Consider the following 16918-nt stretch of genomic DNA (forward strand, 5'->3'; position numbering starts at 1 on the left):
GCCTACAGCCTCCAAGCAGGGCACACATGAAACCTTCCCTTTTTTCCTCTATAAAGCTTTCCCACTCATCTGCCTGGTTTTTAGTCCCTGACCAATGCAAGCGATTTGACAATGCAAGTGGTTGACTCCCATACCATAGCAATCTCCTAATAAACAGCCTTTGCTTGCTCTTGGATGATCTTGGTTTATTCCCACTGGATGCATCTGGGAAGTTAGTATCAAGACCAGTGCCCCATCATGGGTTGAATTGTGTCCCCCCCAACACAAAAAATAAGATATGTTGAAGCCCTAACCCCCAAGACCTCAGAATGCTACCTTATCTGGATATAGGGTCTTTACAGAGATGATCAAATTAAAATGAAGTCATTAGGGTGGGCCCTAATCCAATATGACTGGTGCCCTTATAAAAAGGGGAAATTTGGACATAGAGACAGACATGCACAGAGGGAAGACAATGTGAAGAGATACAGGGAGAAGACAGACACCTATGAGCCAAGGAATGCCTGAGACTACCAGAATTTGGAGAGTAGACGGGAACAGATTCTTCCCTAGAGCCTTCAGATGGAGCGTGGCCTGCTGACCCCTTGATTTCAGACTTCTAGCCTCCAGAACTGTGAGTCAATAAAATTCTGTTGTTCTAAGCTACCCAGTTTGTGATACTTTGTTATGGCAGCCCTAGGAAACTCACACATGGACCCCCAAAACCTGATAGAAGTAAGCAAAACCCCTCTGGAGGAGTAAAACCTCAAGAATTCCCAAGATTTAGATCAGTCAAATATGAACTCACAATTAACAATTACAAATGACTCAAAGAAACAAACCACCATGAGTGAGAGTCAGAAGACTCTCATCTTGCAGGACTGTAGAATCTAGATTGGAGGCAAGGAAGCAAGGAGATGGTACTCAACCTCCCCAGGCTTCCCAGAGAGTAGAAGGGTGGCTCCCAGGGAATGGGAAGATGTTGGTCTAAGGGTACAAAGTTTCAGTTATGCAAGGTAAGTTCTAGAGATGTAATGTACAACACGGTGACTTCTGTTAGCATACTGTATTATAAACTTGAAATTTGCTAGAAGGGTAGCTCTTAAGGGTTCTCACAACAAAGAAAGAAAAGGGGAAAAAATGGTAAGTATGTGAAGTGATGGATTTGTTAATTAGGTTGATTGTGGTGATCATTTCACAGTGTATACCTACGTCAAAACATCAAGTTGTACACCTTAAATATATATAGTTTTTGTTGATTAAACCTCCATAAAACTTTTTTTAAATCTCCATGGGGCTTCCCTGGTGGTGCAGTGGTTAAGAATCCGCCTGCAGGGGACACAGGAGCCCCGGTCCGGGAAAATCCCACATGCCACAGAGCAACTAAGCCCATGCTCCACAACTATAGAGCCTGTGCTCTACAGCCCGCGAGCCACAACTACTGAGCCCACGTGCCACAACTACTGAAGCCCGTGCATCTAGAGCCCATGCTCTGCAACATGAGAAGCCACTGCAATGAGAAGCCCGTGCACTGCAACGAAGAGTAGCCCCCGCTCGCCACAACTAAAGAAAGCCTGCGTGCAGCAACAAAGACCCAACACAGCAAAAAAATAAAAATAAAAAAACCTCCAGGTTTCCCTTTGCCTCTTTCCCACCATTTCCCTCTCCAACCCTCCCCCCGCCACCAACCAATTGCTCTTAATTTCTTCCTACCTTTTCTATTATTCAACATCTGTACTCAGAAGAGAGCAATAGACCCATTCTTACTGAAGCACAAAGGATTGATAAGATTGTGGTCCCTTCCAGGGGATTTGCACGCTGGCATTAAAAAAAAAATTACAAATCAAAGAAATTACACTCTAACTCGGAAATCTCAGGAATCATGGATCAGAATGGTGCACGCTTTTGAGGAATAAGTGACCAGAGCTTTGCAACATCCACTGGCACTTCTTGATCCCTTGGGTCTCCTTGATCCTCCTCCAAAACACACTGCAACAAGCAATCAGCTTACCACTATAATTGTGCACACTGGCCCCAGGAAACTCCAGATAAAGCCTGTCTCTGTATTCAGCCAGCAGCTATGGAGAAAAACAGGAGTCAGTGATTGTCTCAGAGTCCTGACCCTAAAATTACTCACACCCTGCCAGACGTACTAATGGGAGAGAATATTGGCAGATGAGACTGACATGAAAATTTTCATGATGGACCAGGTCACATTTCGGTTTTCCTCTTTCAGACCTTCTTCCTGGGTGAATGTTCCTGAAATATTCACTTAATGCCTTGTGTAGAGCTCATTTCTCAAGTCATAACCTCTGTAACCCCTTTATCCAGACCTCTCCACTAGTATACCTTGTCATTCAAATCTCAGCTCGAACATCACCTCCTCTGAAAAGCCACTACCCTGGTCCTTTCCTAACAGAGCTTGCTGCTTTTTTTGATAGCACCTATCATAAATTATCTTCTTCAGTTGTTTATATATTGTAAATTGTCCAATCTTCCCCTACTAGACTATGAGCTGCATGAGAATTTGGACTTTGAACGTTTTATTCATCTCTGAATACCGAGCACTCATTGCAAATCCTGGCATGGATGAGGCATTCCATAATTATTTGTTAATAGGAATGAAGCAATAAAGGGACGGAGGGAAGGAGGGAAGGGAGAAAAAGAAGGAAGAAAGGAAGAAAGGAGGGAGGGAGGGAGGGAGGGAAGAAAGGAGGGAGGGAGGGAGGGAAGGAAGGAAGGAAGGAAGGATGGAGGAAGGAAGGAAGGAAGGAAGGATGGACGGAAGGAAGGAAGGAAGGAAGGAAGGAAGGAAGGATGGAAGGAAGGAAGGAAGGGAGGAAGGGAAAGGAAGGAGGGAGGGAGAATTAATTGCCTTTTCCCATCATGCCTCTAGCAGATATTTGCTGTTTTCACCACCTGACAACTATTCTGCCATGTTTCGTAACAGCACCCCAATATTCCTTTAGCAGAAGTGTGCCTTCCAAGCAAGAGAAGGAAAATAATCAAGTTTGGCCAACCAGATGTTCTCTCCCTGGAATGTAAGTCACCAGTAGTAGAGTGATCAAAAGGCAAGAAAATGTTTGCATCGTGAGAAAATGCTGCCCATATCCTTTCAAGGATAACTACTTCAGTAAATACGGGCCAATTTCCTCATTAGCATCTGCATCTCTGCCTGAGGGCATCAGACTAAAAGCTTTAGAAAATTTGTTCCCCCAGGGAGCAACCCTCAACCAATGGCTGATGGGAGGTAGCTGGATAAATATGCCAGCTCCCTCATCTCGAGGGTGGGATAACTGTGGTATGTGCCCTACACGGTCCCCCAGAGGTACCTACTGGGATTGAGCCCCAGTTACCTACAGCAGGACCTGCTCAGGAATGCACCCTGTATTTCCTCCTTCTCTTCCCTGTCTCACTTCCCCACTCCCTAGTGCCTCCTGAGATCATTTCAAATCCTTGCCAATGCTACTCCTCTCTTCCAAAACTTTCTGTAGTTCCTACTACCTAGAAGGTATTCACCAAATTCCATGCCCCCTCCAATTTCCTCTTCTTCCAATCCAATCCATCTATTCTCCAAATACAGCTTGAGCTCTCCCTTAGGCAAGATTGGTCCTCACTTATGTGTACATTTCAGTAGAGCTTTCAAGGCTCATTCAAAATCTACCTCCTCCAGGAAGGCTTCCATGAACTTTCCAGCTCCCATATGCCCTCATCCCTCTCTGGTCTGTGTCAGGGCTTATACTACCCACACCAACATCAGGCACTTCATCATGGTGGCCTTGCATTGTCACCACTATCTCCTGACAAGATAGTCAGACCTCACAGACATAAAAAACAAACTTATGGTTTCCAAAGGGGAAAAAGGGGAAGGGATAAATTTGGAATTTGGGATTAACAGATACACACTACTATATATAAAATAGGTAAACAACAAGGACCTACTGCACAGCACAGGGAACTATATTCAATATCTTGTAATAACCTATAATGAATCTGAAAAAGAATATATGTATATATTCTTATGTATAACTGAATCACTTTGCTGTACAGCTGAATCATTGTAAATCAATTATACTTCAAAAAAAATAAATAGATGAATATTTTTTTAAAAGGCAGTCAGACCTGAACTCAACTTGGACACTTACTAGATATGTGACCCTGGGCAAATCCTGCAACTGTGCTGAGCCTCAGTTTCCTCTGTAGCTACCATTTATTAAGCTGTTACTTTAGTCACTGTTGGTCTTGGGGCCGCCATGTACCGTAGCACAGGTGGTGCACTGCACAAATCTAGAGGGCAGTATTAACACTGTAGTGTCATTGAATGGTGTTGCTGTACACAGTGGAAACATAGGAATTTTGTTGAGAAATACCAGAGATAATATATATTTGTAAAGCTTGCAGGGTTTAGATTATGAAGGGCACTCCTTTAACATGAATTCCATTCCCTCAGCCTTTATCTCATGACCTCGCCTGAAGTATAAGCCATCAGCAGGCAGGGAGGAAACCTAGATATTTAATCCCCCAAACACAGCTCAGCAAAGTGCCTATAGCACCAGGGTGATAAACAAGGGCCCTAGGATTGGAAAGACCCAGATTCAAGTCCTCACCCTGCCACTTTTTCACTGTGTGATAGTGAGAAATTCTTTTCACCCTTCTGAGGCTCACTTTCCTCATCTGTAAATTACAATAACAAGGGTCCATCCTAGGATGAAATGAAGTAACTCACTGAATTAGTCTCTACCCTATCCACATACTACTTGTCCTGTCACTTACCTAATTTTTCCCTCAAAATTGACTCGACTTTTTACTTATACAATGGAATCATGTCTATACAACGGAATCATGTCTGTGAAATCATGAGTTTGATATGCCAGTAATTTTTTTCTAATGCCCTACAAAATAAATACAAAAATATTGTTTAATCAGGGCTCACTAGCATACTACCTAAAATCTTCTCACATAGAATCATGTGATAAACCTACCTCACTTTAAAACAGTCCATGGCAATAATGATGGTGGTGAAAATAACATATATAATGCTTTACACTGTGCCCAACACGGTCTAAATGTTTTGCAGATAATAACTCACTTAACACTCACAACAACTATGATACAGGCATTGTCATTCGCTTGCATTTAATAGATAATGAAATGAAAGCATACAGAGTTTAAGTAACTTGCCCAAGGTAACACGGTGGTGGAGCCAGGATTCAGACCCAAGCAGGTTGGCTCCGGAGTCCACGAATTGAAACCTTGTGCCATCAAGTTCATTGTTTACATCACCACCATCCACGGTTACTATAGTGCAAACAATGGCTCCTGGATTTGTGCAGTGCACAACCTGTGCTACTGTATATGGCAGCCCTGAGACCAACAGCACATAAAGTTAATAATTTTCAGGGAGAGAGAAGGTTGTCACTTACCGATTATACATCCCATAACCTTGTGGTTGTATGATGGCAGAGACAGCCACCACCAGCGCCGGGAGCCCATAGCCAAAGGCACAGATATACCTCATCTTGATGTTTCGAGAGCTGAAGTAATTCACCACTTTCAGGTTCCTGGCCATAAGGAAGAGCATCACAGCCTCCACCAGCATCCAGAAGAAGCAAGCGAGGAAAAGGTAGTGCAGAAAGCCCGCGATGATGGCACAGCCCCTCTGCAGGGAAGAATCAGGCACGTTCAGGGTCCCCTACTCCAGAGAGCAGGTTCAGAGGAAGAGGGCAAAGGAGAAGCTACTTTGATTGGAGATCCCCAAACATGGCCCCTTCATTCATTCCACAAGTACTTATTCTTCACCAAGGTGGCTCCATCCTTTTGGTAGGGTAACCAATCATCCAGCTTTGCCTGGTTTTCTCAGGACATATAACTTTCAGTGCTAAAACTGGGAGAGTTTGGGGGGAAACAGATATATGATCACCCTTCTTTAGGGGATGGTTGAAGATATGGGGGAGGGGAAAGGGTCCACAAACTACAGCCATGGGTCGGCTGCCTGTTTTGTAAAGAACGTTTCATTGACATACAGCCACCCCCATTTATGTATTCTCTATGGCTGTTTTCACACGAAAACAGCAGAGCTGAATAGTCACAGCAGAGACCATAGTATCTGCAAAGACAAAGATGTTTATATCTGCCTCTTTACAGGAAAAGTTTGCCCACCCCTGGTCACGTGATAAGAGTGAGGCTCACTACTAGTCTTTAGTTCTCAAGGGATCTGGAAGGCGAAACATCCCGCAGTGAGAGGGGTAGTTCTGCATCAAGAATGATCACCCCACCTGAAATGTCAGTAGCGCTCCCTTTGGAAAAACCCCGAGAGCCTACTGTTTCTGGCACAGTTACTGGGGGTAAATTGGCTAAAGTTCTTGTTCTCACGGAGCACACAGTCTCCTGGGGGAGGTAGATACGCAATCAGTAAAATAACCCCAAAAATCAATATGGTTTCAAATAGGTGCTGAGAAAGGAAGCAAAATAGAGTGATAAGGAGTAGAACTTCTCAGCTGTGGATGCAACTAGAGATTATCATACTAAGTGAAGTAAGTCAGAAAGAGACAGGCAAATACCATATGACATCACTTGTATGTGGAATCTAAAATATGGCGCAAATGAACCTACCTACGAAACAGAAACAGAATCACAGACATAGAGAACAGACTGGTGGTTGCCAAGGGGGAAGACGGGAGGGAGAGGGATGGACTGGGAGTTTGGGGGTGGTAGATACAAACTATTAAAGATAGAATGGATAAACAACAAGGTCCTGCTGTATAGCATAGGGAACTATATTGAATATACTGTGATAAACCATCATGGAAAAGACTATAAAAAAGAATGTTTATATGTGTATAACTGAGCCACTTTGCAGTACAGCAGAAATTGGCACAACACTGTAAATCAACTATATTTCAATAAAAAAAAAAGAATTTCTCCACTGTAGCATTAATGATATTTGTAACACTACTGCCAGATTATTTTCTGCTGGGGGAAGGGGGGCGGATGTCCTGTGCATTGGAAGGTGTTTAGCAGCATCCCTGGCCTCCACCCATTAGCTGCCAGCAGCATCCCCTCCCAGTGGTGACAACTAACAACGTCTCCAGATATTGCCAAGTGTCCCCTGAGTGAGGATGGAATCATCCCAGGTGAGCACTAATGGCTTAAAGAGTAGTAGGAGGGACCACTACAATATATAACATGATCAGGGACATGATTTTAAACTGAGACCTATCACAAGATGGAGTCAACTAGGTGAGAAGCTGGGGAACGAGTATTGAAAGAGGGCACAGCACATGCAAAGGTCCTGAGGTGGGAAGTAGCATAGAGGGAGTTGGGTAAAGGATGAGCAGGGGCAGATTCGGAGATGATGGGGCTGGATGGGGACACAGCTTGAAGGATATGAGACCTGATTGTCGGTCTTGTCCACACCGGTGAGGAAGAGAATCTTGGCCAAGAAGAGGCACACGCAGAGGTGCAGGTGGAGGTAGGTGTTGTGGTTTCGGATGGTACGACACAACAGGAAGGTGATGATGGCCACGGTGAGACACACCAAAGAGATGACCATACCCACGTGGCTAATGATGTACAAAGTGAACTCCATCTGTCAGGAAAGAGATAACTGTTGGTCTCAGAGAAGGACCAACATACCCCCCAGGCAGGAAAATGAATTATCCAGTCTCCTGGCTTGGATATATAGAGCTTGGAGGCCTTTTCTCCCTCTGACACTCAGCGTGAACAAGATATTGTTCATCGTCATCCTTTGGCATCCATCAGCACCCATTCTCACCCCTGTCCTATGCCCTGTTCTGCGAGGGCAGGACGTTTACAAATGACATTTCCCATGATCTCTTGGGGGTTAAGATCCTGAATGTCATTTAGGTTCTCCAGTGAGACGTATGCATGAAGGTTTTGAAAGGCAGGATGGAGGCAGATACCAGCCTTCTGCAGACAGGAGTGAGCTGTGGCTGGACTCCACCTTCCGACTATCCGATCTTTAATCTTTAATTTCCTGGATGTGGGGTGAAATGACAGCTGCAATTTTTGACCTCTGCATTATGGCTGCAGAGGGGTGATCTTGAAGCCAAAAATCCAAAGGGCAGCCCCCTGACTTCAAGTCCTCCATCCCTTCCTGTGATTCTGTGAGCATCCAAGTCCCTGTATTAAATACTTTTCTGCTTGAAATACCTTGAGTGGTTCCTGTTTCCTGCGCTGAACCAGGACTGATAATAGGTGTTCAGAGATGCCCCAACTTCTGGGAGTAGAAATGACAAGCTGAGTCCTTCTCTATGCCATAATTTGTAATTAATTTTAAGTTTATTTGGGTGCTTTCTGTGTGTTAAAGATATGCCAGGCACCATCTCATGAGCTCTTCTCTGTGATATTGTGATGTAGCAGTTAAGAGAACTGACTACAGTTTTAGCTGTTTGAGCTTGGGCGAGATACTTAACTGCTTTGTGTCTCAGTTTCCTCATCTGTTAAAAAGAGGATACTAACAGTAACTACCTTATGGAATTGTTCTAGGAGGATTCAGTGAAAATACTTGAAGTACTCACAACAGTGCAGGAAACATGTATGATAGAAGCGTTAATTTTCATCATGCTTTTTTCTTTTTTTTTTTAATGAGATGATGCTTTTTAGTTTTGGTTTTTGGCTGAACTTTGTGGGATCTTAGTTCCCTGACCAGAGATTTGAACCCAGGCCGTGGTAGTGAAAATGCCAAGTCCTAACCAGTGGACCGCCTGGGAGCTCTGACATCATCATTTTTTACTTGTTCTCATTTATTTATTTATTTAGGCCGCATTGGGTCTTTGCTGCTGCATGTGGGCTTTCTCTAGTTGCGGTGAGTGGGGGCTACTCTTTGTGGCAGTGCGCAGGCTTCTCATTGCGGTGGCTTCTCTTGTTGCAGAGCATGGGCTCCAGGCACGCGGGTTTCAGTAGTTATGGCACACGGGCTCTAGAGCACAGGCTCAGTAGTTGTGGCACACGGGCTTAGTTGCTCCGTGGCATGTGGGATCTTCCTGGACCAGGGCTCAAACCAGTGCCGCCTACATCGGCAGGCGGATTCTTAACCACTCCGGCACCAGGGAAGTCCTTCTTGTTCTCAGTTTTAAGGTGAAAGAACTGGGCTCAGCTCAGAGAGGTTGAGTGACTTCTCCATGGAAACACAGCTAGGAAGTGACAGAGATGGGGCTTGAAACTAGACTAGTCTTGCTCTGGATCGAATACTCTTAAGTTCTAAGCCTTACATTCCTCTAAATAGCATTTAGGACCTCCCTGACAAGGAATAGAACCTCCCACCTGGTAATATAGACAAGGATACTCACCACAGCACTAACGTCTATTCTCTCTATCGAATCTAACCCCTCACCAAGGCTTATTTCAGATTCCATCTCCTCCCTGATCTATCCCCAGTGCTCACTGACACAACACCCAGTTCCTACAGTACAAATTCTTACACCATGTACAGGCAGACCTCAGAGATATTGGAGGTTCAATTCCGGACTACCACAATAAAGCAAATATTGGCAATAGAGTGAGTCACATGAATTATTATCCCCAGTGCTTATAAAAGTTATGTTTACACTACAGCCTATTCTACTAAGTGTACAATAGCATATGTCGAAAAAATGTACATACCTTAATTAAAAAATATTTTACTGCTAAAAAATGCTACCATCATATGAGCCTTCGGTGAGTCTTAATCTTTTTGCTGGTGGAAGGTTTGAAATATTGTGAGAATTACCAAAATATGATGCAGAGCGTGAAGTGAGCAAATGCTGCTGGAAAAATGGCGCCAGTAGACTTGCTCAATGCACACAGGGTTGCCAAAAACCTTCAGTTTGTTAAAAAAAAAAAAAAACAAGTGTCTGCCAAGTGCAATACAACGAGGTATGCCTGTAGATGATTCTGTAGAAAGAGACTTCTGGACTCAGACCATCCTGGGTTCAAATCACAATTCCACTAATTACTGGCTTCATGACTAGACTGGCTGCTGAGCTCCGGTCTCCCATCCTGCAAAATGGGTCTAAAAACACTTAAAACAAAGGGTCCAGGGCTTCCCTGGTGGTACAGTGATTAAGAATCCACCTGCCAATGCAGGGGACACGGGTTTGAGCTCTGGTCCAGGAAGGTCCCACAGGCTGCAGAGCAACTAAGCCCGTGTGCCACAACTACTGAGCCTGCGCTCTAGAGCCCCCGAGCCACAACTACTGAGCCCAGACGCCTAGAGTCCGTGCTCCGCCACAAGAGAAGCCACCACAATGAGAAGCCCACGCGCCACAACGAAGAGTAGCCCCCATTCGCCACAACTAGAGGAAGCCCACGCGCAGCAATGAAGACCCAATGCAGCCAAAATTAAATAAATAAAAATTTAAAAATATAAAAAAGGAAAAAATAAATAAAGCGCCCAGCCCATAGGAGGTGCTCAGTAAGTGGGGTCCGTGATTGTCATCGTGCCTGCACCTGTTTAGGGTCATTTATCGTTTTATATATGAGTGTCATGGCTTCCCAACCAGACCATGAATTCTCTAAGGGCAGAAGTATGGCACACACCCCTTCTATCCCCCATAACCCCTTCCCACAACACCCAATGCCATGAGAGGCATACCATGGATGTTTAGTCAATGTTTTCCCACTGGATCTGGGGAGCTAGAGTACAGAGCATCAGTACTGACCGTGAGCTCCCCAGCAGCCATGATGATGGCCAAGTTCACCATTCGATTACAGCTGCAGCCAGTGTGCGTCTCAGAAGCTTCAAGGATTGCACAGCCAGACGGTGTCCATCTACCTCCTTCAACATCTGTGCTCCAGGAAACGCAGATGGGACTCTCAAAATTCCGCTTTGGCTGAAAATTCAAAGGCTTTGGTTACCTGAGAATCCCTCTATTCAGGAATCCATTGAGGATTCAACTTGATCAACCTCAAGAAGGTGTGGGTATGTTCTGTAGGGAAGGGAGAAAAATGCTGATATTTCAATGTGCAGTAATGAAAAGAAATGTCTTGGGTGCCAGACCTGTCTCTACCACTAACTTGGTCATAGCTAATGTAAATGCCCGTGTAAATGTTCCTGCATCAACATGACTTAATATAACCTAAACCTTGCCCATTGATGAATGGGGAAATGCCACATAGAAATAGGAGAGCTCATTTTTCTAGTGGTGGATTTTGGGAAGTGGCTTGAGTTATCAGAAATTGTGGACACTTGCTGCTTTAATGGGTCCCCATCAAAAATGAGAGTTAAGCTCACTTGAGGATGGGGAATTCTCAGAATGCAGATGGGGGTCCAATGGAAACCTCTTCACAAACCTCAATGTTCTCCAGGGTGTAGATGACTGGTTTAGAGAACCCATCTTTCTTCTCTCCTGTTATGATGCCCCCAACAATGCGAGAATTCAACTTCAACTTCCTCTTGGAGTTGGCCAAGGGGATCTGAGGGTCTTGGAAGAAGCGCTCATCCAAAACGGACTCCATACCCGCAAAGGAGACAAAAGCCACCCCGTTGATCCCTGCAGTTTCCCCCAAAAGCAAAAAAAAAAGGGGGGGGGAATCATTTGCTCAGTAGTTATTATAGATGACCCAACCCATCCACACACATACACACTTTCATATCCCATGCATCTCTGCACCACTGGCTTGCTCTGAGAATTGAAACACCAGTGGACTTCCAGGTAGGTGAGCCTCACCTACCAGAGGCTCTGGTACCAAAGGTACCATAACCTTTAAAAAAAAAAAAATCTGGAGGTGCTATCACCTGGAAAAAATCTTGGCTACATTTAAAAGTAAATTTGAATTTGTGTTTTTAAGGGACAATTCAACTCAGCAGTGGGAAATAAGTTCCCCTCCCACATTTATGGTTATTCTTGTTCAGTCTCTTTGGTGGGCTTCCGCTTTCAATGTTGGTGGTCTCCAGGGATGTGTCCTAGCCTGTTCCTTGTGCCCTCCAGAGAGCATATAGATCAGGGAGTGATGAACAGTGACCTACAAGCTAATCTGGCCATTGCCTGTTTTTTGTAAATAAAAGTTTCATTGCAACACAGCCTCACCCATTCATTTACATACTGCTTATGAATGCTTTTGCACTATGACGGTAGAGCTGAATCATTGAGACAGATTGTATTGTCCTCAAAGCCTAAAATATTTACTAACCATGCTCTACGGGAAAGGTTTGCCAATCCCTGATACAGATTAGCACTGTCTGCCAGAAATATCATATAAACCACATATGCAATTTTACATTTTCCAGTAGCCACATTTCAGAACAGTAAAAAAAAAAAAAAAAAAGGTCATTTTAATTATATATTAACTCAATACCTACCAAATATTACCATTTCAACATGTAGTCAATATAAAAAATATTAATAAGATAGTTTACATCCTTCATCTTTGGCACCAAGACTTTGAAATCCAGTATGTATGTCACCTTCACAGCCTAACCACACTCGAAGTGCTCAATAATAAAACATGACCAATGGCTGCTGGATTGGACAGGAAATGGCTTGACACTCCTGTACTGTGAGATTATTTTTTTTATTAATATTTTATTGGAGTATAGTGGATTTACAATATTGTGTTCGTTTCTGCTGTACAGCAAAGTGAACCAAACATACATATACACATATCCACTCTCTTTTAGACTCCATTCCCAGAGATAATTTATTTAATGTCTGACTTCCCTAGCAGATGGAAAACTCCCTGAGGGCATGGGCTATTTCTACCTCTACCATCATTTCTTTTTTTTTTTTTTGGACATGGCTTGCGGCATGTGGGATCTTAGTTCCCCAACCAGGGATTGAACCTGTGCCCCCTGCATTGGGAGTGTGGAGTCTTAACCACTGGACCGTCAGGGAAGTCCCCCTCTACCGTCATTAATTCCCTCACTTCTTGGCACAGGTCTTGGCACCTAGGAGGTGATCAATAAATATTTGCTAAAGAAATTAAAATTAAAAACAAAATAAATACATGCACCCCAATGTTCACTGCAGCACTGTCTACAATAGCCAAGACATGGAAGCAACCTAAATGTCCAACGACAGATGAATGGATAAAGAAGATGCGGTGCACATATACAATGGAATATTACTCAGCCATAAAAAAGAATGAAATAATGCCATTTGCAGCAACATGGATGGACCTGGAGATTATCATACTAAGTGAAGTAAGTCAGAAAGAGAAAGACAAATATCATATGATATGCCTTATAGGCAGAATCTAAAAAACAATGATACAAATGCACTTATTTACAAAACAGAAACAGACTCACAGACTTAGAGAACGAATTTATGGTTATCGGGGTGGGGGGAAGGGTGGAGAGGGATAGATTGGGAGTTTGGGATTGACATGAACACACTGCTATATTTAGAATAGATAACCAACAAGGGACTGCTAGAAAAAAAATTTTTGTTTTAAAAGGTAATAAATAAATATTTGCTGCTTGAATGCATAATAACCACCCTCTCTGATTCTCAGGAGTGGGTCTGTACCTGTGGGTTCAGATTCTTCGACTGTGGAGCACCAAATCTTCATCTCATCCCCTTTCGCTTTCAAATTAAAGGCCTCATTCTCTTCAGTGCATCCTTTGTTGATAATTTTGCTCTCAATGTCTAAAAGGGAGAAAGGGAGAATTTACAGGAGGTCACCCAGAAAGTGGGTCTTGAATTTGGTTTCCGGCCAAGAAAGGGACGCATCCCTGGTTGCAAGAGAAGGAAAGGACAGACAGAACGATTGGTCATGGGAAAGATCCTGAGGCCCTTGATGAATGACAGGAGGATGGTAGCACCAAATAAATGAGAAACCCAATTGTAACTCTAGGAGTGAGCGCTCACATCCTTAGGGGATGCGTCAGGGAAAGATGGGCTTGAAGTCAGCAATGATGGAAAGCAGCAGAGTCATGGCCCTCTGACTACTCCAAATTTAGACAGGTTTTCCAAAGCCAAAGGAAATTGAAAGAGTCTGGAGCATGTCCAGCATAGTGGACAAGAAGGGTTCAGGTTCCACAGTCACTAACTAGGAGGCCTGGCTCCGCCGCTCACCAGCTGTGTAAACTTGACCCGTGACTTAACACAATGCCAGGCACTCGATAAATGGGAGATGTTGTTACGATAATTGGACTTGCTTTGCTGTACGTTCAGAGGTTTGAAACAGCTGGGGAAATGGTAAATGGGAAAGCCATGCAGAATCACATGGCCAAAGTCACCCGTCTAAATCAGCCCCCAGGTGTGACCTTGACACGAAGGCTATGTCCTACCTAAGTGGTCCGTCTGAATCGTCTGACTGACATTCGCTGAGGGTTTCAGAAGAGCTGCCAAAGTGGTGCTTTCCACGCTCTCCAGTAAGACTGTGGCCAGGGTAGATGTCTTCTCTTTGGTGAAGTTGGACCACATGGATGTTTGTTCAATCACAGAGGCAAAGCTCTCAGCCGTACTCTGAAAGGAAAGGTGTGTTTGCTCTCTCTCGCGTGCGCGCTCTCTCTCTCTCTTTCTCTTATCAGTGAAACAGCAGCTGTCCCCTCTCTCATCAAGAGAACGGGTTGACAGTCTAGGATAATGAAGAATGTAAAAGGACATTCACTCAGCCTCCTTTTCCTGATTCAAGAAGCCCCACTGGGAATGCAAATTTGTATCGCCTTCATGGTGTGCAGTAAGTCAGCACTTGTCATGGCATACGTTGCACATATACTTTTGACTCAGCAATTTCCCTTCCAGGAATCCCTCCTGCAAGAAATACTTAAAAATTGTGCAAGGATCTTGGCTAATCACGTGAATTTCAGTGTGGTTTGTGATAGCAAGAATTCGGAAAGCCTGAATGTCCAACTGATTGGTTAAATAAAAGATGATAGAGTCAAATCATGGGATAGTACACAGCTGTTAACAAAAGAATGACTTGTATCTATGTATATTAACAAGCAGAAAGGTCCACGAGCTACGATTAAGTAAAGCAAATTACAGAATCACATGTTATATTATCTCCTTTCGTTTAAAAAGAACAAGTACTTTAATTTAAAATTTTATATTTATGGTATTTATGTTTCTGGCACTAATTGAGATTTTAAAATAAATATAATTAATACTTATTATGAGCCAAGTATTAAGTGCCTTATGTATACTAATTGATTTAATTTTATGAAGATACTTATGTGATAGAAGCTATTATTATTTCCATTTTGGATGAGAAAACAAAGATACATATCTAGTAGGTGGCAGAAGCAAGATTTGAACTTTGGCAGTCTGGTATCAGAGGTGGAATCCTTAATCACTGCTCTAAACCACTCACAGTAGGTACTCAACGTGTGCTTCAATGTGTGTGTGTGCGTGTGTGTGTGTGTGTGTGTGTTATACAATCATTCACAAAGTAAAAAAAGATATGGAAAACTATGCATCTAAATGTTAACATTGGTTATGCCTATGGAATAGAGTTAAGGAAAGACTAGCAATACTAATATTAATATTAATGCTGATACTGTGCCCTTGATTATTGATTATTGTTAATAAACTGACTATAAAAATGTAATCCCAACAAAAAAATATGAAGAGAATTCACAAGTTCACAACCTAATAAATGGAGGGAAGAAATTAGTTGAATCCAATCCGACGGTGAAGGAAATTAACTAAAATCTTAGCAGGGAAACCAATTTCTATGTATCCAAATTTGATGATAAGAAGATGAAAAGAATTTCAATAAAAACTGGATCAGAGTGAAACTTGAGAGATGTTTGTCTGGGAAAAACAGGATGCACTGAGTTTTGTAACCATATCCCAAATGAAAGGCATGAGTTTGGGGTCCCTCCCCACCGACAGAGCAAAAAATCTCAGCTAGAATCATCCTGAAAAACTGTGGTTCTCAATTCTGTGGCTGCTGAAATCTCATCAAAATCCCCTTTGACATTAAATCTCTTCTTCTTAGCTAGGAAGTTTATTTTATATCCTCAGGAAAGAAAAAAAAATAGCAAGCAAGCTAAAATACTTTTGTGTTAATTTTAGAAGGTTTTGTAATCTTTGGCATAATTTGGAAATCTATTGTTTAAAGGGCTGGAAAACTTTGACACCTTAAAGGAGACCAATTAACCGCATGATTTCATGGCAAAAAGCAATTAGATGTGGTTCTAATATGAACAATTTAAGAGAACATGGCTGTTGATACACCATATTACACATTTTTTTAAAACTCTGAATTATTATATTTACGCATGTGACTGAGTGGATTTATGAATCCCTTAAGGGCATAGTGACCTTGCCTTTTAGGTTTGTAAATCTTCCTCATTAAGTACTTAAAATCTGGGGAGAAATGAGGATATTTGTAAACATGGTAGAAAATGTTTGAGGGAATTTAAATAAATTTGTTGAAAGGGTTCATTGTTTATCCAAATTTCATCTGAAAACCCTATGAATAAGTGTACACTTCATGAATAAATATGTTATACTAATAAATTAATTTAAAATTCACCAGAATACAAATGAAAGTGTTCTTCTTATTTTCATACAGATTTATAAATGACGTAACAACATCCATAAGTTGCAACTTAAAGTCTTAAGATAAACTATTTTTTTAAATCTGCAATTGTAATGACCTAGTCATCCCACTCCTAGGTATTTACCCTAGAAAAATGAAAATTCAGGTACACACACACACACACACACACACAGATAAATGTTTACAGTAGGTCTATTGATAATCGCCAAAAGCTGGGGTGGGGGGCTTCCCTGGTGGCGCAGTGGTTGAGAGTCCGCCTGCCGATGCAGGGGACACGGGTTCGTGCCCCGGTCCGGGGGGATCCCACGTGCCGCGGAGCGGCTGGGCCCGTGAGCCATGGCCGCTGAGCCTGCGCGTCCGGAGCCTGTGCTCCGCAACGGGAGAGGCCGCAACAGTGAGAGGCCCGCGTACCGCAAAAAAAAAAAAAAAAAAAAAAAAGCTGGGGTGGGGATGGAGGAATGAAGAGATCTTGAGCCAAAAAGTTTTT

At 42.9% G+C, this 16918-nt stretch overlaps 1 protein-coding gene across 1 annotated transcript in view; it reads right to left on the reverse strand.

Moving 5' to 3' along the window:
• The window catches only part of ADGRE1 (adhesion G protein-coupled receptor E1), a 32589-nt gene that overhangs the window by 7525 nt on the left and 8146 nt on the right, over positions 1-16918 (reverse strand). Inside the window, exons 7-13 of the mRNA XM_065873746.1 lie at positions 14210-14387; positions 13446-13565; positions 11272-11471; positions 10641-10811; positions 7373-7567; positions 5403-5638; positions 1991-2057 (exon numbers count right to left, since the gene is read on the reverse strand). Of these exons, the coding sequence (XP_065729818.1) occupies positions 1991-2057; positions 5403-5638; positions 7373-7567; positions 10641-10811; positions 11272-11471; positions 13446-13565; positions 14210-14387 (1167 nt within the window). The remainder of the gene's footprint in view (positions 1-1990; positions 2058-5402; positions 5639-7372; positions 7568-10640; positions 10812-11271; positions 11472-13445; positions 13566-14209; positions 14388-16918) is intronic.

This window comes from Phocoena phocoena, chromosome 3, assembly GCF_963924675.1.
Source record: "Phocoena phocoena chromosome 3, mPhoPho1.1, whole genome shotgun sequence".
In the NCBI taxonomy this organism is placed as follows: domain Eukaryota; kingdom Metazoa; phylum Chordata; class Mammalia; order Artiodactyla; family Phocoenidae; genus Phocoena; species Phocoena phocoena.